The 24,775-nt window shown below is 32.5% G+C and overlaps 1 protein-coding gene, 1 long non-coding RNA gene and 1 pseudogene across 4 annotated transcripts; 2 read left to right on the forward strand and 1 right to left on the reverse strand.

Annotated features, from left to right (window-relative positions):
- Positions 1–3,694: 3,694 nt before the first annotated feature.
- LOC129910619 (cytoplasmic dynein 1 intermediate chain-like) lies at positions 3,695–5,334 on the forward strand (annotated as a pseudogene).
- A 706-nt stretch (positions 5,335–6,040) lies between these two features.
- LOC129910620 (uncharacterized) lies at positions 6,041–7,363 on the reverse strand. Its single transcript, XR_008771530.1, has 4 exons — positions 7,101–7,363; positions 6,949–7,019; positions 6,347–6,896; positions 6,041–6,262 (listed from the first exon to the last, which is right to left on the reverse strand). It is a non-coding gene; the product is annotated as an uncharacterized LOC129910620 (long non-coding RNA).
- Positions 7,364–8,349: 986 nt separating this feature from the next.
- On the forward strand, positions 8,350–19,918 carry LOC129909255 (uncharacterized). 3 transcript variants are annotated; one of them, XM_055986316.1, is made up of 10 exons: positions 8,350–8,520; positions 9,004–10,049; positions 13,285–13,407; positions 13,465–13,978; positions 14,035–14,381; positions 14,441–14,732; positions 16,959–17,080; positions 17,288–18,055; positions 19,403–19,543; positions 19,690–19,918. In XM_055986316.1, the coding sequence occupies exons 2-10, from the start codon at positions 9,174–9,176 to the stop codon at positions 19,759–19,761; spliced, it is 3,255 nt and encodes a 1,084-aa protein (XP_055842291.1). In that variant the 5' UTR covers positions 8,350–8,520; positions 9,004–9,173; the 3' UTR covers positions 19,762–19,918. The 3 variants fall into 3 exon arrangements, with proteins under 3 accessions (XP_055842291.1, XP_055842290.1, XP_055842289.1); XM_055986315.1 differs by having other exon boundaries at positions 8,351–8,520; positions 9,001–10,049; positions 16,941–17,080; XM_055986314.1 differs by having other exon boundaries at positions 8,351–8,520; positions 16,941–17,080.
- Positions 19,919–24,775: the final 4,857 nt, after the last annotated feature.

Consider the following 24,775-nt stretch of genomic DNA (forward strand, 5'->3'; position numbering starts at 1 on the left):
TCCAAAACGCGTCCAAAACGCATCCAAAACGCGCCCAAAACGCGTCCAAAACGCATCTGAAACGCGTCCAAAACGCGTCCGAAACGCCTCCAAAACGCGCCCAAAACGCGTCCAAAACGCATTTGAAACGCGTCCGAAACGCGTCCAAAACGCGTCTGAAACGCGTCCAAAACGCGTCCGAAACGCTTCCAAAACGCATTTGAAACGCGTCCGAAACGCGTCCAAAACGCGTCTGAAACGCGTCCAAAACGCGTCCGAAACGCTTCCAAAACGCGTCCGATTTATCAAAAAAAAAAACGAAAAGATACCTTTGGGCGTCCAAAACGCGTCCAAAACGCGTCCGAAACGCGTCTGAAACGCGTCCAAAACGCGTCCGAAACGCTTCCAAAACGCGTCCGATTTATCAAAGAAAAAAACGAAAAGATACCTTTGGGCGTCCAAAACGCGTCTGAAACGCGTCCGAAACGCGTCTGAAACGCGTCCAAAACGCGTCCGAAACGCTTCCAAAACGCGTCCGATTTATCAAAAAAAAAAACGAAAAGATACCTTTGGGCGTCCAAAACGCGTCCAAAACGCGTCCGAAACGCGTCCAAAACGCGTCCGAAACGCATCCAAAACGCGTCCGAAACGCCTCCAAAACGCGTCCGAAACGCCTCCAAAACTAGCCCAAAACGCGTCCAAAACGCGTCCAAAACGCGTCCGAAACGCGTCCAAAACGCGTCCGATTTATCAAAAAAAAAAAAACGAAAAGATACCTTTGGGAGTCCAAAACGCGTCCAAAACGCGTCCGAAACGCCTCCAAAACGCGCCCAAAACGCGTCCAAAACGCGTCTGAAACGCGTCCAAAACGCGTCCAAAACGCGTCCGAAACGCTTCCAAAACGCGTCCGATTTATCAAAAAAAAAAACGAAAAGATACCTTTGGGCGTCCAAAACGCGTCCAAAACGCGTCCGAAACGCGTCTGAAACGCGTCCAAAACGCGTCCAAAACGCGTCCGAAACGTCCAAAACGCGTCCGGTTTATCAAAAAAAAAAACGAAAAGATACCTTTGGGCGTCCAAAACGCGTCCAAAACGCGTCCGAAACGCCTCCAAAACGCGTCCGAAACGCCTCCAAAACGCGTCCAAAACGCGTCCAAAACGCATCTGAAACGCGTCCGAAACGCGTCCAAAACGCGTCTGAAACGCGTCTGAAACGCCTCCAAAACGCGTCCGAAACGCGTCTGAAACGCGCCCAAAACGCGCCCAAAACGCGTCCAAAACGCATCTGAAACGCGTCCGAAACGCGTCCAAAACGCGTCCGAAACGCCTCCAAAACGCGTCTGAAACGCGTCCAAAACGCGTCCAAAACGCGCCCAAAACGCGCCCAAAACGCCTCCAAAACGCGTCCGAAACGCCTCCAAAACGCGCCCAAAACGCGTCCAAAACGCGTCCAAAACGCGTCCGAAACGCCTCCAAAACGCGTCCGAAACGCCTCCAAAACGCGCCCAAAACGCGTGCAATACGCGTCCAAAACGAGTCCGAAACGCGTCCAAAACGCGTCCTAAACGCATCCAAAACGCGCTCAAAACGCGTCCAAAACGCATCTGAAACGCGTCCGAAAGGCGTCCAAAACGCGTCTGAAACGCGTCCAAAACGCGTCCAAAATGCGTCCGAAATGCCTCCAAAACGCGTCCGAAACGCCCTTAAAACGCGTCCGAAACGCCTCCAAAACGCGCCCAAAACGCGTCTGAAACGCGTCCAAAACGTCTCCAAAACGCGTCCGAAACGCGCCTGAAACGCGTCCAAAACGCGTCCGATTTATCAAAAAAAAAAACGAAAAGATACCTTTGGGCCGTGTGTGAATTGCGTTAAATAGTTAACACAGTGTAAAATTTTTGACACTATTGGGGTGAATAAAAAATTTCAAATTGTTTAATATTTTTCTCTGCCTCTTTTCTGCCATGAAACTCCTTTTTAATAAAAATTAATCAAAACAAAAATGCAAAAAAAATTTAACTCAAATTTAACCAGGTCCCAGAGCCCAATAAATTTTTAACAGCTGAAAATTTTTTATTCACCTCAATAGTGTCAAAAATTTTACACGGTGTTAGGCCGTGTGCGAATTGCGTTAAAATGTTGGTTAAAATTTCTACCACGATTAAAATTTGACGTTTGGTTAAAAAAGGGATTAAATTTATTTTTTTGCTGTGCGAATTGTGTTGAAATGTATTAAATGGGACTTTTTTCTTGGTACTACTTTGAATAAAATTCCCTCAAGATAAAACAAAATTACCCTCAAAAATGGTTTTTCTTATATTCAATTAACTATTTTTTTTAACAAAACCCAGTTGAAAATATATCAAGTTAAATATTCTAGTATGAAAATGTAAGAAATTCTCAATTTTACATACTTTTTTTTATCTTCTAACACTAATTCGTAGCATTGTATATATATTTCTATAGTACTATCATGAAGTCGAATTTAGTATTAGTTCATGGTACTATGGAAATATATATACAATGATTCGTAGTTCACCAGCTGCCAACAAAATAGAAATATAAAAAATAAAAAATAAACAAACAATAAGTAGATTTTAAATTTTTTGAGGAAGTACTTTGTATTAATACATTTAACATTTCTTAAAATATCAACGCATTATAACAAAAATAATTTCAAATCTATCTTGATCTTTCTATCTTGAGAAACGTCAAATTTTAACCACTAGTGTCAAATTTTACCCTGCTGCGCAGCTGGGTAAATTTTAACCCATTTTATTCACCATGCTAGTGTCAAATTTTAACCAAATGTCATATTTTAACCAACATTGGGTGTGTTTTTTTGTTTATCTATATAGATTTTGTGCAAAAAAACGACATCGGGATTTTTGAAATTCATGCAAACATTTGGCACCACTGTACATATACTTTGGCAGCTGTCTGTCAAAAATGTTGCTTTTGTTTTTTTTTTTATTTTAACTCCGAAGTGGGAAGGCCATTACATCCATGTTGGATGCAGACAAAAATTTTCATATGGCCATGGCACCCATGTTGGATTCAAAAAATTTTTTTTCACAAAAAACCAAAAATTATCTGTATATTCTTAGCTACATTTTAAGACCATGACCATTAACATTAGTTGCGTCGTTCTTGTGTTATAAGCGTTTGAAGGTAGCCATATTGAATTTTTTTCGATTTTTAAAAAATCAAATGTGAAAACTTTTTTATTTTTATTTCTAATTTTTCGAAAAAACTTTGGTAATTTTATATACATATCTGTTCAACAATCTTATCAGGATCCATTTAAGACTTTTATCTGAAAAGTGCATTGCGTATATCTCGAGATATTAACATTTCAATGCAACCATGTCAAACAAATTTTTGATTATTTTTTTCTATGAGAGTTTTTTTCAAACCTCGTTTTCTCCGCTTTTTTTTTGTTAATATTTTCAGATATTTTTGTATGAACACAAAAAATAAAGTACCTTGGCACTACTGTTTTTATCGAGAGAAAGTAAAATCTGGATAATTATCTGGATGTTTCAAAAATCTATTGTTGTTTTTAACACGTAAATTGTTTTGATTTCAAAAATCTCGATGTCGTTTTTTTTGCACAAAATCTATATAAGGTGTGTTTTTTTGTTTATCTATATAGATTTTGTGCAAAAAAACGACATCGGGATTTTTGGAATCCGTGTTAAAGTTTGGCAGCACTGAACATTAACTTTGACAACTGTCTGTCAAAAAGTTTGCTTTTGCTTTTTTATTTAAAAAATTAAAATTTAATAAAACAAAGCTCTAAACAAAATGAGAGAAAAAAAAAACAAACAAAAAAAATCGTAGAATTGTTCCTGTTTTACCTATGCTTACTTATGATGCCCAAGGAGATGACGAACAGAGATCGCTGCCACACATCGACAATGGTTTCCATTCCAAACTACCACCAGGAATTCTACCACATGGTTTGCCCACTATGAAGGAAGTTGCATCAGCCATAACACCACTTGAATACAAAAAAGAACCTGAAGAGAAAAATAAAGTAAGTGAATTTTTTCTCTCCTCTCTTTACATTAATTTAACATTTGTGCTTTCACTTAAGGAACTATCGGAAGAACAAAAACAGATGATCATCTTGTCGGCGGACTTTCAAAGGTTTGTTTTACCCGCTGGACGTGTCATCGAAAGGGCTCTATCTGAGAATGTCGACATCTACACCGAATACATTGGAGGTGGTGATAGGAGTCAAACGATGAGAGGACACATGCTAGGTTGTCATTGAATCGAGATTTCCACGAAGACCGATGGTCTAAGAATCGATGCATCACTTCAATGGATTGGTCAACACATTTTCCTGAACTGGTTGTTGTTTCATATCACAATAATGAGGTTTGCATTTGTATTTTTTTCCACGATTCTATCTAAAACCCACTAACTTTTTTAAGGAGAGTCACAATGAACCAGATGGTGTTGTAATGGTCTGGAACACAAAATATAAAAAACAAACACCCGAAGATATATTCCATTGTCAAAGTGCCGTTATGTCAACATGCTTTGCTAAATTCAATCAAAACCTTATACTCGGTGGAACGTATTCCGGTCATATTGTATTATGGAATAATCGAGTGGAAAAGCGCACAGAGGACCAGAGGACACCTCTAAGTGCAACTGCACATACGCATCCAGTGTATTGTTTGCAAATGGTTGGCACACAGAATGCAGACAATGTGTTATCGATCTCAGCCGATGGCAAGCTTTGCTCATGGAGTTTGGATATGTTGTCGATGCCGCAAGATACACTGGAATTGCAGCCACGGCAATCGAACCCAATTGCTATCAGTTGCATGTCCTTTCCATCGAATGAGATTAACAATCTGGTTATGGGTAGTGAAGATGGCAATGTTTATTATGGTAAAAGTTTGTTGTGATTTTCCATTTGCTTATAAATAAATTGTTGTTTCTACTCAAGCTTATCGACATGGAATACGTTCGGGTGTGTCTGAAGTCTATGAGAAACATTTGGGTCCAGTGACGGGAATATCAACTCATCCAAATCAATCTACAACAGATTTTGATGATTTGTTTCTTACATCGTTCATTGATTGGACAATTAAGTTATGGAGTCTTAAGGTGAAATTTAATATCTACTATAACGACCAATATGTATTACATTTTTTGTATTTACTTGTAGGACACTAAACCATTATATTCATTTGAAGAAAATTCAAATTATGTTATGGTCTCCAATTCATCCCGCCTTGTTCGCTTCTGTCGACGGCAGTGGTCGCCTTGATTTATGGAATACCGAAGTGCCCTCGGCATCGGTGATTGTTTTTTTTTTTTTTTTTTGTGTATGTATGATAATGAAAATTAGTAAAAGAGTATTTACTGAGTAGGTACCTACTTATGAAAAAAAAAAACATGAAACAAAAATGTTAAATGTTAAATAAATATATAGGTAAATTTAGTCAAAAGCTGAGTAATTCTTTCTTTGAGTATGTTATTTATTTCTAAAAACTAATACAAAGTTATGTGTTGAATTTTTTATGGAAACATTTTGTAAGTCTGATGTTGCAGTTCCGAGATTATGCAGTGAGGCGCGCACAAATTTGTTCAATTAATTTTCATATCGGATTGGAAACTTGTCAGATAAATCTTAATGAGAAAAAGCAGAACGGATTACGTTTTAATTTTGCAATTTGCAATTTAATAATTAAATAACTTATTTCTAAGATACATTTAAAATTTTGATGGCACAAAGGGGGTCTGACGTTAAATAATAATGACAAAGTTATAAAATATAAACAAATATCGCACCTCCGGTGGTACAACGACGTAAGTGCAAAAATGTTGATTCTTCAGAAAACTCGATTAAACATTTTGAAAACGTTTGAAAACAATGTAACGGTCCAAAGACATTTCTGCCCCCTGGATACAAATAGAACATTTTCAATTGGGTCTTTGTTTCATCGGAAGGAAATACCTTTTCTTGAAACTATGGCATACTTAACTCAGAAAATTCAAAATTTGCACTTACGTCGTTGTTCCATCGGGGGTGCGATATAATACATGGATAAACTTAGTTTAAAAAGTCTGCTGTACTCGAGTTGTTCAGACCCGGATGTCCAGTTGTAGGGTTGGTTAAGTTGGGTTGGGAATCCATGTGTTTTGCCTTAATTCCTCCCTCTGCATAACTGTTTAGAAGGGGAAAGCAATTGCGAAGAAGATTCATGCAGATTTTCTCGGGATCTCGATGGGGGCTTTAGACCCATTTGTAGAAGACATGTCCTACAGAAACAAAACGACATCAATGCAGGCAGAGTACATAAGGAATATATCGAACCAAAAAAGGAGAATCAATAAAAATATTACCTGCAACCAATTGGGGAGCTAAATGATGCTCTGAAACAATTACCACTTTCACATGCCATTTGTTTCCACACTTCACTTATCATGCACATGTCGTACAAGTTTGAACGCAGTGAAGCGATCTCTTATAAAATGGTTTTTCATCAACGGGAGCTGAAGGATTTTTGGGTGTTGAATGAGCTGCATAATGCAATGTTAGGATTGTCTTGCTTGTTGCTGTCTGCTGTTTGGGATGAAAAGTGTTTCCTGGGGGAATATTTTTCGGGAGGTATGTTTGTATTTGCTTTTCTTCGCAGCGCACATACATGACGTGTATCATTTTAAAAATGTAAGAGACTGTTTTTGTGGTGGGCATTCTAATGAGGCAATTTATTAACAACAAGAGCTTTGTTATCATTTATTCATGTTGATCGTCTAAGAATAGACGTTTTCGCAAACGAGCGGGCATTCCAAGAACATTTTACATTACATTTTGACTGTGAGGGTTGAAGGTACCGACACGATTAAGACCCAATCGCACAGTACACAGAATTCTTCTTTTGTGAAATAATTCCTAGAAAAAAAAGATAAATACGCTAGCTCATTGTAAGAATAAATTGATTTACTTTCCATCTCCTTTTCCGGTTTTTCTCTTTAATTTTGGGGAAGATATCGCACTCATGCAAATACGTGAATCCTAAAATTATTAAATTAAAAAAAAAAACCAAAGTTTATCGCACAATTTTCATCTTTTTCCAAAAAATATGCTTATACTTACATTGATTTGTGTTGTTTGTTATTCCTAATTGAATTCAATTTTAAATATTAAATTTTTTTTTGTCATATATCTGTCAACTGCAGCTGTCGTTTATTGGAATCTGACATTTAATAAGTGTAATGTACCTTGGCAGTACTGTTTTCTATCGAGAGAAAGTAAAATCTGGATAATTATCTGGATTTTTCAAAAATCTATACAGATAAAGTTTTTGTTGTAATTAACACGTAAATTGTTTTCATTTCAAAAATCTCGATGTCGTTTTTTTGCACAAAATCTATATAGATAAACAAAAAAACACACCTATAGATAAACAAAAAAACACACCTATTTTAACGCAATTCGCACACGGCCTTAGCTATTTAACGCAATTCACACACGGCCTTGATTAATCTAGAACCACCCCTGTATTGTGACTTGGGAAATAGCTTTCCACGCCATCTACCACTTGTAGCGACAACCCGAAAATGATATAGATTTTTTTTTCGATTTGCAGTTCAATGTAGTTTCCATAAGAAAAAAACAAAAAAGACCTCGAAAGACATTTATTTTACGAATTAATTTTATATGAACGAGTATCAATTTTATGATTGTAAAATGATAATAATATGTGTTTATATCTAAATCAGGTTTAAAATATATCAAAAAGAATAATAATTCCTATTTAATTTGTCTCCAAAAAGAGAAGCAAATCGCAGGAAAACAACAACAAATACTACAAAAAATATAGAAACTATTTTGGTTTAATTTTCTTTCAAGATTGTTGAAAATAAAAAAAAATGCTTACCTACTATTATTTGTGAAAAAGTGAAACAAATAAAAGAATAATTTAATAATTTTTATATTTTTTATAGTATTTTTTGTTGTTTTCAGGCGATTCGCTTGCACTTTTTAAATACAAATTACACAGGTATTATTATACTTTTTGATATATTTTAAACCTGATTTAGATATAAACACATATTATTATCATTTTGCAATCATAAAATTGATACTCGTACATATAAAATTAATTCGTAAAATAAATGTTTTTCGAGGTCTTTTTTATTTTTTTCTTATGGAAATTACATTGAGCGGCAAATCCGAAAATAATCTATATAACTTTCGGGGTTCCGTCGCTATCCACTAGGTGCCGTGATGCCAAGTGTCAATAATTTTCAACTCACCACACTTGTTACAAACGTCACAACAAAAAAGAACCCAAAAAAACACAAAGAAAAACGTCAAAGAAAATGAAAAAAAATTTTCCTAATCTTTTCTCGTCGTACTTTGTAGTTTGTGCTCGCTGAAGCTGATTGACTGAAATATAAAATTTTTTCTCTGTTCAAGAAAAATCTTTGAATAAAATTTGTGTACCTTCATCAAATTATAAATATTCACTATTTATTAAAACTATAAACAACTGCTAAACATTATGCTTAAAGTAAGTTTTAATTAAATCATCGGTGAAATCAAAAGAAAAACTCTAGTTTTTTTCCGGCTGTGTTTTTGTAGACATCATGGCTGGATTATTGATTATTTTTTTTTTTTCATTACATTTCCGAAAAAGTTTTCATCGTCCACAAAGGACGAAAATATAATTTCTTCCTTTTTTTTTTGTTGAAAATATTGAGCCTCAAAAAGAAAAAAGAACAAAGACTTTATTTTTATGAAAAATAGAATTTTTATTTGAATCCAACAATGCTTAGTTTTTTTTTTTGTTATAAAGCTCATCATCATCAGAGAGGGCGTGAACACCACCACCCAACTGCCTTGGCCGTGTGTGGTGCTTGCCTTTTATTTTTTATCTTGAAAACACAAGAGTTTTTCAGTGTCAATTTTTATTCACACATTTTCAATATTCTTCTTATTTTCTTTCTCCCCTCCTTTTTTTTTGTTGCATGATTCAATTCGAATCCTCAAGTAGCACCCTGGAACTGAATTGCTCTAGAAAAGCACAGAGAAGGACTGTGTGCCACCCAAAACAGTCAAGTGCATGTTTTGTGTGTTTAGAGTGTCTCCTCTGTGTCCCTCTCTGTCCACAGTTCACCTTTCTCGCCACCTCTGATCATCTCGAAGAGAGTATTCTAAACAAAGATGAACTCGGACAGTAGTGAAAAGGGCAGTTCGATTATACGAGGACGACCTTATTCGAAAATGAGTTCAACTGTCGTTGATACGGATTTTGAGAAATTCGTTGAAAAGCCCCAGGAACGTTATGTTTGGGAGATGCGTAGTCGAAGCCCGAATACGACTCCGGCTAGCACTGTGCTGAATTCGCCGGATCTGGCTGAAGTGCAATACTCTCAGCATCACGGCAGGCACAATCAGATTCGTGTCGGACGAAGTCCAGTTAGCCAGGTTGATAATATGGTTCCTCAGGGATTGACTAGTCCTGGGTCGCCCACGGATGTTGGGAAAGCTGGTGGACATTGTGTTCGCGATGGAGAGATTGTTGTCTTTGACGACATCGATACTAACTGGGTTAAGTCGCATGGAAAAGATGGAAATGTAGATGATGTATTGAAAGTTACCAAAATGATTGGTCAACTACCGATTGCAGAGTATGAAGGATCTCCGCGACGGATTGGCAATCAGCAACAAGGTTTTAGTCTGCAAGGAGGCAGCTTTAAGATGGCAAGTGCGACTGCAGGAGGAATGCCAACTCGTCCTCCTGGTTTTCCACAACGTGTATCGCAGCATTCTTCTCCAGCTGCACCGCAAGATGTAAAAGACACTAACCATCGATCAGAGAATTTGATTGATATCGATGATAATAATGCTGTTGGGGATGTTGAGAATCGTAATGATTGCTCAAGTGTTGTTGATGAATCTAGACCTAAAACACCAACATTTGATTATTTGTATGAGTTCTCAGAGACGAGGAAGGTTCTTGAAGAGTTTTTCAAAGGAGCCAATACAGACGAGAAACAATTTGCAGATTTCACTGAGAGTGATGATCTTGGAAGTTCTGTAAGTATATTTATATATAAATGTTGTCCAATTTAAGATTTAATGATTTAATTGTTCTTTTTTTCACATTGATTTACATTTGAGTTAATTTTATTCCTAAGTCGTGATAATGTATTTTAATGAAGTGATGATATTTTATTAATCACTGAATTGTAAATGAATCATTGCCGGTATAACTATTGATTGTTTATTTTATAATATGCATTCTTTTAGAATAACTAATGTAAAATAATGAAGTAATAATGAATTGGTATTAGGAAAAAATGAGGAAACATCAATATGTACATTCGTATATGTAAATGTGGTAGATTTTGCGTGGAATCAATTAATTTAAGGGTAGGTCGTGTAATAAAATACATATTATGAAGACTTAAGTTTACAATTGCAATATTTATTTACTCCGAATTCTTTTATGACTTCGTATTACATTTTCAAATTTAATATATATAAATTGATGAGTTATAAAGTATTTGATATTTTTACTTTGTGCATAAATGCATCATGAAATTCTTCTAACACACCAGATGATAAAGAACACAAACAAAATATACTTATCTGAAAAATAATATAAATAAAACAACCCACAATTTGCAAACAAATTTAATCAAAGAGTAATATTTCATCAAAGAATGTCACATAGCGAGGATTTTATCATTCGAATTCGCTTGTGTTGATTAAACGTAAATTACAAGCAGCTGTGTAAATTAAAACCTGAAAACAATTTCTGATAAAAATAAAAAAATCTCTTTCTCAACTAGGATGAAAGAAATTTAAAAAAGCACAGGATTTCTTATTTATTTGTTAGATATTTTTTATTTTTTTTTATTTTTTTACTATTATTTATTTGTTTTTATTTTGATAAGAGAACATACATACAGCACATAATGCTATAGTAAAAAAAATATGAGCAATCAAAAAAGATATTAACATTTTTGAAATTGAACAAAGAATAACATTTCTCCTAAAAATCAAGATCTTAACAAAGTTTCTATCTACAGTATTAACGGAAAAATGAAAATTAACATGAGTATAGGCATACCAAAGTAAGCGTTTTCTTCAATCATCGCTAAGTGGTATCAACTTTGAAGATATAGAGTTACTGTAGAACAATTTTTTCTTAGAATATACCCAAGAATCACCCCATAAAATGCTTTTATCTTAATCAGGGACACTGTATATCTACTTCGTGCATTCGATTTTACAAAAAAAATATACATTAAATAAATATCTTTTCGCGACATTATTTTATATATCGCCTGCGGAAAGCAAAATTGTTCTAACTCCATAGGATTTGTTAAGGACTTTGAACAATTTTGCTTTCCGCCGACGATATGTACATACATATGTATGTATTTACTTTGTCAAAAATATAGCAAGTTATCTTTTTATGGTTCAGGCTTCGAAGAACGATATAACGCAAAGAAAATTCTGTTTATTTGTATGCCCCTTATTGAGAAACATGTTTTCCTCGATACTTCGTCACATAAAAACACTACAAGGAATATCAAAAATGTATTTTTCCTTAAAGAAACTCAAACAAAGAGAAATGCTGATACACTATTAGTTTTGTACAATATTCCTATCCTCTTTATATATAGGATTCTGACGGAGATAAATGAACTTCTTCATACGCCATTTTTCAAATATTTATGCTTCGAGCGAAAAAAAACAAGTTGACAGTCAGAAAATTACAACAGTAATCTTAAAAATCACACGTTTACAAAGCTTCCAGAAATCTTTAAAAATAAAACTACTAAACGAATTTATTATCAGTGCTCTAAGTAAATTTTAGTCAAGCGCTTTAGTACAGATGTTTGCATCTTTTATAATGTTCGAGAAAATCAAAATTTACAAACTGACTGATTTATTAAAAACAAATTCATATATTAATGACATTAAATAAATTTGTTATTTAACAGAGGATTATGCACGTTGCATTTCGTACATCAATTAATGAAAGACCTAAAAACCTAAAATAACCTAATATAACCTAAAAACTAACAAAAAAGGTGTTTTTTGATTTTTTTTTAAGTTCTTAGAAGAACCGACCACTGTGGCGTATGTGTAACTTTTTTCTTTCTAAAAATACGCTCTTTAATTAAGATCGTTTTCATGAATAGTTCATCCTCTACAAAAATCATTTTGTTGCGCCAAAAAGGCTCTGACATAGGATATGGAAATCGAAAAATTATGTGTAATGAATGAACTCGATGCTTCGCTACTACTTCAAGAAGCAATTTTTTTTGTTTTTATCCATTGCCAAACAATTGATAAAAAATATGGTTGGTATCAAGTGAATAGTTATTTAACATATATTTTTGTAATGTTCAATTTGAAAACAACTTTAAATACCTCAAAGCGAGAATTTAGGGCACAGTTTTTTTTTTTGTTGCTACTATTAAATCTTGTTTAAAACATATTCTCTAGCTATTGCTCGCTGAATTCATCGAATCAGAAAAAAATTTAAATCTTTAACAAACTTATTAGGTAAATATTTAGCTATAAATTCCAGTATATGTGACAATATTCTAAATTTTCAAGTAGCCTCAACCTAAGAGTTAAAAAATTATATAGTGCGAACATTGAAAAAATAAAAAAGGTCGCAGTCTATGGAAAATTGAAACATATTTTCAGCGAGAAGATTTGCTTTTCCTAAATTAACATTAATTTAATTTTTTTTATAAAAAGCCTCCTCTTCAATCGCATTTTTATTTTTAAGTTTTTAGTACTGAAAATTTGCAAATTGTTTCTAAAAAAATTTTTTTATATAAAAATGGCACATCCTTTTTGATTGACAAAGATCGTATTGATAGTTATTATAACTCAAACGATCATTTAGAATGACCCTCAATTTAATGCGATTTAATGTTCTATTTTTAGTTTGCCCCAAAACAAAACTATCATAGAAAAAATGTCCGATCTTATTTTTTTTTCGTAATTTGAATACATTTTATCCTTAAAATTTATAAAATACTTATAAGAAAAATATCTGTCTATAAATTATGAGTGAATTGGGTGCAACCTTTTAAAAAATATACCCGAAACCTTAAAAATGCAGTTGCCATAGTAACTATATCGTAAAAAATGTTCTTTTTTAAAATATAAAGAGTAATAGTTATTCTAGCTGCAGTATTAATGAGACCTATTAGAAAAAACTTTAAACGAACGTATTTTAAATTGCTAAATTATTATCATTCATTATTTTCAAATTCGGTTTCTTTTTTTTTTTTTTAAGGATACACACCAAGACTATGAGCGTGAAGAAGACAAAAAAGCCGAACAAGCTTACATTGGCCAAAGATTGGCTAGAATTCCAAAGGAAGAACTTTACATGGTTCATCGTTCACCCAGAAAACAAGTAATATAAACTTTTTAAAAAATGTGTATGTATTTCTCTAACCCTTCACAATTGTAGCAATATGATAACTACAACGAGCAAAATGACATTGAACTTTACATTGATTCGAATAGTCGTAGCTCAGGTGAACTTGCTGATACAGAATTAGAAGCAAATTTACGTCGACATTCACGTAATTTTACTCTTTCACCAGAAACAACAGACTACGATTCGAATTGCGGTGATTTGGATAGCCTATCCAATGATATTAACTTGCAAACTGATTTTGGAAAACTTTACACAAGCATGCCAGTGCTTGAAGATGGACTTTCAAGTGGACATGCGTCTGATACTGAAAACAATATTTCAGTTGTGATTGATAAGAAATACTTGGAGTGTAATAATCTTAGTGTGGCAGCTTTGGATGATGTCGACAATAATAGTGTCATAAATAATGGTCAAGATGAGTCTGATGTCGAAGCAAAACAGGCTATGAACGATGTGGCTACAAGTGATAGTGGATGTTGCAATACAGCTCTTAACAATGGAGATGTTAAAGATTCTCATGTTTATGATGCTGTCTATGCAACAAGTGAGTTCTGTTTTGTTCTGTGAGAAGAGAGGGATTTTAATATTTTTGTTTTGTAGATATGCCACAAAATACTCCACCACCACCTCCTGCACCGGTCCCACATCGCCAGACGATAACCGAAGCAGAATCTCAAGACATTCAAGAAGCTATGAAGGATATTCGATCGGCTTTGCAGCGTGCGAAAACTCTTCCTGAAAAGGCAAAATTCTGCGATGAAGTACTTCCCGCCGGACGTGAATCACCAATTTGGGTTCCACGAACTAACTCGCACGAGAATTCTTCCGTCGATGTAATGCACAAAGGCCAGTGTCACGCCGAAGAGGAGGAACACGATACTGATTTAGAAACTGACAGGTTATTAGGACAGCAACGTCTCGATGATCAAGGATTTTATGATGATAAAGTTTGTCAAATAGATACAAATTGTAAGAAAAAAAAAGCTTATAACAATATTCATTTTAGCAACTTTGGTCAAAGAATTCTGCAACTCATTCACCAACAACTTCAGACATAACAATGTTGAACAATTCAACTAGCATTAAACCTCAAACATTTTCATCAGCAACCATTCGACAAGGTATTGGAACAGCACTCACACCAACTTCACCCGAACATTGCCAAATAATTGGCACTGGTGAAGTCACCATAACATCACCCGAAAAACTACAATACTCAAAGAGTCCAACTGGTTCAATTAAATCTTTAAAGGACTCTACAAATAGTGATAAGAAGGCAAAAACTCGCAATAAAGAAGGTAAGTTTTGAAATGTTGTTTTTTGTGTTGTTGTTTGTTTCCCCTACCTAAAAGTTGGCTTTTTTTAATGAGTGAAGAAAAAAATTAAATGGTTTTTTTTTATATTCCACGCTTTCATAACCTTGCAATAAAAATAACAAACATAAATGTTTTACCAAATTGTTGCACAAAAATATTAACCAAACAAATGTAAGTCCTATAATGATAGTTGTGTTTTATTTTTGTTTATCATTTAAAATTGTATTTATATCTTAGGAAACAGCAAGATGTTTTCATGGGTCGTAATATTTTTAAATTCAGTATAAAAATTTTCATTCTAAATACTTAATTTTTTGATAATTTCTTTTTTAATTAATAAAATCAATACACAGAGGCGAACGTTGAGTTGCCGGGGCCCTGGGGCAAGATTAAATTTTTGGGCTCCTTTGATATAGAAAATAAGAACAAATATACGCCCCTTTTTTTTTTGGGGCCCCTGATGTATCATTTCGTCGCCATTTTTTTTTAAAGTTGACGATCATGTGGACGTCAAATAGGGGTATAACAGTTCAGTTCACCAGGTGGATTACAAAATGGCAAGGTAGAGTTACAGTGAATCGAATGTGTGAATCGGATCTGAAATTCACGTGAATAGCAGAATAGGGCTGATAACTTGTCTCTCTTGTGTCCGAAGATATTCATGTCAAAAATCTCATATTTTTGCTTCTTTACTTTTATAATAAGTTGACTTCTCTGCATTTTCTCCAGTCGGGGTCCTGGCGTGTCGGGGTCCACGGGGTACCGCCCCGATTGCCCCAATGGTGTTTACGGCCCTGTCAATACACATTCTTTAACATACGTAGGCCGATATATATTTGTTTTAAGTTTCTGAATATGAACCACCTTACTTCCGTGCAGTGCATCAAAAAAAATATTAAGATATTCTCAACAACTCAAAAAACAAACATGTCCGAAACTCGACCCAGGGCCGGCTGATAAGATTTCTTAGTAGTGAAATAGTTATAGGTATTACTAGGGCAAGTTAAAAGTTTTTGGCCTGACATCGTTATAGCGATATAATCAACGAAAATATAAAAATCCCACATAGACTCATGGGCGAGACTTGTTCCACCACTATACGCCAAAGGATTTGTCTTAGTTTGAAGATTTAAATTTATGTGATCTTTGTGACCAAAAGCCACGTAAAGTATGTATGGTGCAGGTGCTGTCTGCATAAAATGCATAGAATGCTCCGATAGTTTTTTCAAGAAATGAAAATGAAATATTTCCTTTCACTCATTAGCTAGCAAACCTTCATCTCCCTAGATGAAAAGTTCCACCGAAGCCGACGTTTTGTTACTAATTTTTTATACATGGTTTTCCTCTTGTCGTTCTAATCTCTGCACATGATTTTCATTATTTGAAAACTTGCTTGAAAACTTTTATTGTTTAGTGATTAGATTAGATTCAATGTTTCGAAGAGCTTGCGTTCTGATTTCAGAACCCGCAGCGAGTTGTTTGCATTTTGTATAAGACCTTTGGATGTTCTTTCGATCACTTGACTTTTCGATCTCCTTGAATTCGGAGTATGCCTTTTCTCTTGTCCGTAGATTTGTTTTTTGCTCTCAGCTTCTCTTTCTAGCTCGACACTTTTGGTTTGCTGTATCTCTTTCGCTGTTCATCTTCTATCATCTCCTGCCAGTATTCGTATTCATCATACAACGGATTTTTTTTTATGATTTCCGCTACTGACTTGATAGTTTTGCGATATCGGGACATTCAGTCGTTCTTTGTAAGCTCTGGAAACTTCTAGTGTGCTAAGACGTTCAACGTTAAATTTCTTCTTTTCACTTTCACTTTGTGCGCCTCTAATAGTTTGCTTCGAGGTTGTACTGGTATGGGCCAAGGTAGTGGAATTATCTTTTGAAGGAATATAATCAAGATGTTACAAGATAGTTCATCACATTTTTTGCATGCGATTTTTAAATCGCCAATGTCCTTATGGTTGGTATAGAGAGAAGGATTTAAAACTTGCCATAAATTCGACAAAATGACAAGTGGAAATATGAATTTTCGCAACCCTAATAGACAAAACGCGGTCCATTAAAAATTCTCTCTTAATTTTAAATTTTTCTTCTACCATGAAAACTTATGTGCAGTTTCTATAGATTAGTTTAGAAGTAGTTTATAAGTAAATTACATGATACTAATTTTCTCTCCCTGTTACAGCTTTACTTGATCCTGCAGTACTAATCGAGGGAGTTCTATTTCGAGCAAGGTATTTAGGTTCGACGCAGCTAGTGTGCGAGGGACAACCAACGAAATCTACCCGAATGATGCAGGCTGAAGAAGCCGTTTCAAGGATCAAGGTACGTTCATAATCATATTTCATTTGAAATTCTCATAATCATCATCATCATCAACAACAAGAATAACTTACTAACCAAACTCCCACTCTTTGTTCGCATGCATACTAACAGGCTTTGGTAAGTTCACTCAACACTACACTCTTGATAATACAATTTGTATTACAAACTTACCAATCTAAATTCAATGCTATTTAATTAATTTTATAGGCACCAGAAGGTGAAAGTCAACCATCCACCGAGGTTGATCTATTTATATCAACCGAGAAAATAATGGTCCTTAACACTGATCTCAAAGAGATCATGATGGATCATGCTCTACGTACAATCTCCTACATCGCCGACATTGGCGACTTAGTAGTTTTAATGGCACGGCGTAGATTTGTGCCATCGGACACCGATGAAGGCCCAAAACCAAATCGAACACCAAAAATGATATGCCATGTTTTTGAGAGTGATGAAGCACAATTTATAGCACAATCAATTGGTCAGGCATTCCAAGTGGCATACATGGAATTCCTGAAAGCAAATGGAATTGAGGATCATAGTTTTGTTAAGGAAATGGATTACCAGGAAGTGCTCAATAGTCAAGAGATTTTCGGTGATGAACTGGAGATCTTTGCGAAAAAGGAATTGCAAAAGGAGGTAGTTGTACCAAAGGCGAAAGGAGAAATACTAGGTGTAGTGATTGTGGAGAGTGGTTGGGGTTCAATGTTGCCCACTGTTGTAATTGCAAATCTAATGTCAACTGGGGCTGCAGCTAGATGCGGTCAGTTAAATATCGGTGACCAATTGATTGCTATAAATGGCATGAGCTTAGTCGGGCTTCCATTATCGACCTGTCAGAGTTATATACGCAATGCAAAAAATCAGACTGCTGTTAAATTTACGGTTGTGCCTTGTCCGCCGGTAGTCGAGGTTAAGATAAAACGACCGAATACCAAATATCAATTAGGATTTAGTGTTCAAAATGGAGTGGTAAGTACTTATTAGTTACTTTTATAAATTTTTGTTTAGTAAATTGTTTTTTGTTTACTTACGTCTATAAACATTCATATGGAGAGCTCATAGATTTACAAAACGAAGTCACAAAAAGTGAATTCGGATAAATAAAGAGTTAAAGTTATAAAGTTGATTTTTAATTACTTGGTAATGACTTGAATAACACAGATCTTTGTACACCTTAATAAAGTTGAGCCTAACAAAAATACGCAAGCACAAATATTTCAAGACTATCTGAAATCCATAAAGTTAAATAGCTGGTTTTTTTGCACGTCATGAAACGCCGATTTTTAAAATATGATTTTTATCATAAATCCCGCTACTTTATGTAGAAATCGCTTGATTCTTTAATATTTTTTTTTTATTCCTACGTTAAATTAGGTTAAAGTGGCTGTTGGGTGAAGACCTAACTTACTTAGATAGACATCATGGCTTTATTTTGGGGGAACCACTTATATTTTGCAATGAATTTGGTCAGACTTTTTACGTCCGTTTACACTAGATCACTAGTATCTTCATCGAAGAATTTTCCCTGATAGTTTTCTTTTATTGAAGAGATCAAAGCAGGCGCTAAGAAGACGATAAATAGTTCTTCTTTTTCTTCTTCGTCTATGCAACTCAGTCATGAGAGAGCACCCCAATTGCTTAGCGTGTCTTCCTATCAAACATTGATATTTAAAGTTGTGTCTGACTGCCTTTGTTTGACTTTCGCTCAAATACCTACCACGAATTTGGTAATTGTTAACTGAAACCCCGTTAACATTCCTTTTTCAATGCAATGTGTATTAAGAAAATACCAATTTATCTCTGAAATCGATGAAAAATTGCAGAGGATGGATACAAATTCTGAGGTTTTTTTTAAATCTGTCAAGATTTAATTTAAACGATGCATGTCTTCTTAGCGATCCCTAGGAGCTGATACTACTCATGAGTACTTTTCTGGTGGTTTTCAGTGGAACGATTTGTCGAGAAATTCAATGCATCTACTCGCGCAGAAAAGCTTTATGTACTAGCCTAAGCCATCTTCATATGAGTAATACGATTGTTTGCTGGTGCACAAAATTATTTTATGGAACCTTTATGGAGCCGCTTTTGAAACCATGATATTCTTATAGACAATTTAAATTCTGACTTCCAATCTCAAAAGTAACATAATTGCTGAATTTTAACACCGCTCTGCAGCGTTCTGAAGAAAAATTATAAACTTATTTTATTCGTAATTCGTAAAACTCGTTTCATTCTTACTTTAAGTCAAGTTTAAGGGGTTACTAGCTTTTAATGCCTATTTTTCCTATACTAATTGTAATAATTCATTCTTTACAGATTTGTAGTCTTTTACGCGGTGGAATAGCAGAACGTGGTGGTGTACGTGTGGGTCATAGAATAATTGAGATAAATAATCAAAGTGTTGTGGCTGTTCCTCATGAAAAAATTGTTAATTTGTTAGCAACATCTGTTGGCGAGGTAAGAGCATAAGCTTTAACTAAGCTTTACCAGATAATTGAAAAATTATCGATATTAAAATCTTCTGTTAAATATTCAGTATTGTTAGCTATTAAATGAATAATATTGATTATAAATAAAATTTATTGTATTATGTCCATTTTCAGATTTTAATGAAAACAATGCCGACTTCAATGTTTAGACTCCTGACTGGTCAGGAAAATCCAATTTTCATCTAACTATTTTCAACTTTCCAATAAAATAAAAGTTAAACAAAATAAAACAAAAATCTAACTTAATGCTATTAGTGTATAGGAATTATATTTAAAACAAAAAATAAAAAAAAAACAGAAAACAAAACCTAACGAATATTTGAAACCAAAAATACAAAGAAAATACCCACACGCACTTATTTGCTATTTGCGGCAACGATTAATTATGAAAAAAAAAAATATTTTGAACAAACAAAAATGAAAAATTAAAAACAAAAATAAAAATATATAAATCACTGTAAAGATATTTTCTGTAAACACCAAGCAATCATAATTTTGTTAGAATTTTTGTTTATTTAAAATAACAAATACGATATAATACGAATTTAACTTTTTTTGCGCTCTCTTTTTTAAAAGAAAAGAAATGCAATATTTTGTAATATTTTTTATTTTTATATTTTTTTTCTTATTTTGAAAAAAATAAAATTCAGTCTTATTGAGTTCAAATTAATTTCACGCAGTAAATAAATACATAAATATTTTTTGCAAAATCGAGACTGACATTATGCGTGATTTATTTTTTAATGATTTGTTATAATGCATTAAACCAAAAAACAATAATAATAATAATAACATACAAACCAATGTACATAATTACTTTATTAGTTTTATTTTAAAATAAATATTATTGATATTTAAAAAAAAAAACAGTATTTATATTGTATACATCAGTATAAAAATGTTCAATTTATTAATATCCAATTTATTATTAAATCAAAAAAAAAAAAAAAATACGCAATATATTTATTTATTGAGTTATCGTGCCATTAGCATCAATCAACATTTTCTTTGTGTAACATTTTTTTATATATTCATTTTATTTTCAAAATAAATATTTTTTATAAGCTTAATAAAAATATAATTTTTTTTAAACTATAATTTGCTTTATTTTTTTATATAAAAACATATATTTCTTTTTTTTTTTAATTAAAAATCCACACACGCTCAAAACCTATGAATGTACTAAACTTTAAACATCACATATCCACATTATATCCCAATGCTATTCGCTTGTCTTCAAAATAATTCATTCACCTTCGGAAAAAAAATAAACATTTAGCTCAAATATAACAATATTCATGCAGGTATACATTTGCGTTGATAATAATAATTTGCTTGTACATAAATGTTGATATAAAAAAAACTCTTAGCCTAGTAAGAATGAACTTCTTGTAAGTGACCTTTGGGATTAAATTAAAAAAAAAATAATAGAAATAGATTTAAAAAAATGCTCAAATATATTATTTAACTTTCAAATATTCTATAAAAATATTTTATTAATTTTATGCAGTTATGTAAGTTTTATTTCACGTTGATACATACATACATATTTTTGTTATTAAAACTTATTAAGCAAAAAATGTAAACGTTCAAAAATGCTTATACATAGTTTTGCATTTAAACATTATACGTTATCTTAATCCAATAGATCGATTATGTAACAAGAAGACAAACACTTCGATTAAAAATAATTCAATTCGATTTTTTTAAAAGTAACTGCGAAGTAACTTACAATCGTTGAAATGCGTTAATAATAACATTTGGTGTCCCAAATGATGTTTTCATTTTACTTTGATTTATTTAGGCTTCCAGGTATACTGATATCCTGCTTAGACCAAAGTCGTTTTTCAGAAAGAAAACTTGACTCGTATCAATAGTGTGACCGTTAACCATGTTTTGGCGAAACTTTCAACATAATATGTATTAGCTTAAAAAGTGAGGTAAAACCTATTTACAAAAATAATTCCAAGCTAATCACAATGATATAAATGTGTCTGTGTCCTGAAAAATCAAATTGTTAACATAATTTAAAATTAATATTTTTTTGGCGAAACAAGCATCCAAGAAACTAGAAACCTTGAGCTTTCAACCAACCACTAATATGTTTTTAAACAAGTTCGCAAGAATAGATTGAGTTTTCTACATGACCTCCTTGCAAGATACAATACCCAGAAATCAAAGTCAAGATGATATACGCTGAATCTGAACCTGGGATGAAATTGGTAATTGTGATTTTTGGTCGGTTACAATCAAAAGAGACCAATTTCTTCAGCGAAATCTGATTGTCGCAGACAAAATTTGGTTCTTTGGACTATCACCGATAAACTCACTTTAACAATGGTGCAAAATTTCAGATTTCACGCTTTAGAATAAAACTTATTTTAGTTTATAAATGGACAGAGCAAGAGCAGACAGTGGTTTGTTTGTAATTTTATCTTAACATACATAAAAGAAAGAAGTAGTTTTATTTAAAACTCATTTATAAAGTTGTTTTAAATCAAATAAACAAAAAGTTATTAAACTAACGAGACATTTTCCTTTTATATTTTTAAAATGTAATTCTTTGATAAAGTAAAAGTCATTTAAAAAATAATATAATTTTGTTCATTTTGTAATGATGTTTCTACAAATGATGAAATTAATCATCTGTTCCGAAAATAATAGGTAACCATTAGAATTGTATAATGTTTAATTAAAGAAATATGACTTTGTTCTGTTTCGTTAAATAATTCTTTTAATTGATTTATTTTCCTTTTTCGAATACATTACCCAAAAAGGCCTTTAATTTCGGATGCACACAATTTTTATAAGCTCTATTCTGCTGTTTACGTGAATCTCAGATCCGATTCACACATTTCATTCTACTTGTAATTCTGCAATCAAAAAGGTGAACTCCATTATCATACCCCTATATGACGTCCACGTGAACTTCAACTTAAAAACAAATGGCGACGAAGTAAATTGAAAGAAAAAAAAAATCTTTTTATTCAGCCTTATTTCGATTTACAACCATCAATCGATAGTTGATAAAAATTAAATTTCGATATCTTATTACTTAATTAAAAAGTTTTGAAAGCAGAGAATGGTCCTAACCGTTATTAAACGAAATCTAATTACAAAATTCCATTAAAAAGTTGACAAGTTTTCATATAATTTAGGTTTAAAAATCCCAAATTTCAGTATTTATCAACTATCGATTGATAGTTGTTGTAAATAACAATACGGGTGATTGTTTTTTTGCATAGAAAAAATAAAAACAACCGATTACATACTAACTTAACTACTTAAAAATGTATGAGAATTTGCATTTTGCTTAATTTTAACGATGGCAGATCCGTAACATTTTGTATGCGGATTGCAAATGTATGGAGCAAATTCATTCACGTGAATAGTGGAATACCGAACAACATTAGCGATATTACCGACCGACACGTCGCGACGTGAATTTCGATTCCCCCCGATGAATAGCAGAATGGCAATTGGTGAATATTTAGAGATTATCCCCTCGATGATGGATAGCAGAATAGGGCTGTATATCTTAAACTTCTGTTTACGATTTAAAATATTTCTTCGGAACACATTTTTGTTTAAAATAAAAATAATTTTATTAAAAAACAGTGTGGCACAATTGGGAATTGATTTGAATTTCAGTTATTGAGTTATGAACCGTTCCCAAAATGATATAATGAAAGTCAATAAGAAAATCAATATTTTCCCCCAAATCGATTACATTATGGAGATGCCTATCTTTCGAAATTATTGATCTATATATCGGTAAAGGTAAACAGAAACACTTTACATATAAATTGTAATTTTATTGAAGCCTGGAACGCATTTTACTTTTTAAATCATTATTGCAGTTTTTTTCCCTGTGGTTATTCAAACTTTTGAAATTTTCGAACTTCTACTTCAAAATATTCTTGTATTGATAGGACTTATGGTTTTTTTTTATCTTTGGTATCGTAAACAGACACTTCAATGTCATGTTGGGTTTCAAGAACTTAACTTTCAAAAAAGAACTCTTAAATATTTATACAAATACATAAAGACACTTACATGATTACTAAAGAAAATGCATTCAAGATTTTCAGGACAAGCAACTGACTTTAGGATTATTCAAATAAGTTTTAAATCAGTGTAAAATTAAATTAATTTAATAAATTTTGTTTCAACAAAAACATTATACTTTCTTTTTTTTTATTTAAAAAAAAATTATTTTGCAAGCCCGATTTTGTTAGAAGATAAAAATAACATAAACACCAATTTCAAAAATAATATTTTAATAGGTGAAAATTCAATAAAAATAAAATACGACGTGATAATTGTTGTAATATTTACCAGAACAAATATAAAAAAAAGAAAATAATTACTTAAAAATACATTATATATGTTTATTGAAAAATTTAAGAAAATAAAAGAAACAAAAACCTAAATAACTTTATATAAATGTGTAAAAAAAAAAATTATGTAATCTTATTAATCGTAGTTAGAATCATGTAAAATAAATAAAACTATAATATTCTAATTAAAAAATGTCTTGCATAGAAATGTATTTTAAATTAACAATTAATTTGCAGCAGCACAATAAATATTTATGCGAGGGACAAAACAAAAATACACGTTCTTTTAAATTAAATTATTTATTTATCTTTTTTTATATTTTATGTTTTGAAATAAGGAGAAACGTCCATAAAATATTTATTTAATGCAAATTGAATTTTATTTTTATTTATTGTAAAAATTAAAAAAAAAAAAAGATAAGACATGATTATAATATTTATACATAAATATGTTTATTTATTAAAACCATCGGACTCTGTATAATGTGTAAACAAATAAAATTAATAAAATAATAATAATTTTGTTGCAAATACTACAGGCAAAATGAACACAATAGTCAAACAACAAAATACAACAAACAAACAAATTATTACATATTATGTATCAATCAGTGAATAAATGGCATATAATTTCGCATTTTTTACATCAACGTTTTTTATTTGTTCTAGTTTTCAGATCAAAAAAGGACGACTTGTCATATGGAAAGGTGCTTAAAGTGATAAAAGTATACCAACAGTTTCCGAACCAATAAATACGTCTTTGAGAAATGGTTATTGGAGTTTTTTTTTTTTAATCGTTGATGATTGTTATTGAAATATTCAAGCCAATTGATTAAGAAAGTATAAGTATTACATAGCTT

This window comes from Episyrphus balteatus, chromosome 2 (genome assembly GCF_945859705.1).
Source record: "Episyrphus balteatus chromosome 2, idEpiBalt1.1, whole genome shotgun sequence".
Taxonomy (NCBI): Eukaryota; Metazoa; Arthropoda; class Insecta; order Diptera; family Syrphidae; genus Episyrphus; species Episyrphus balteatus.

Bases quoted from the DNA above. Each gene is read 5' to 3' on its own strand.
- LOC129909255 (XM_055986315.1), top strand. From the start codon at position 9,174: ATGAACTCGGACAGTAGTGAAAAGGGCAGTTCGATTATACGAGGACGA. The intron at 14,733-16,940 runs GTAAGTTTTGAA...TCCCTGTTACAG, and splicing joins AAAAACTCGCAATAAAGAAG to CTTTACTTGATCCTGCAGTA. The intron at 18,056-19,402 runs GTAAGTACTTAT...CATTCTTTACAG, and splicing joins TTAGTGTTCAAAATGGAGTG to ATTTGTAGTCTTTTACGCGG.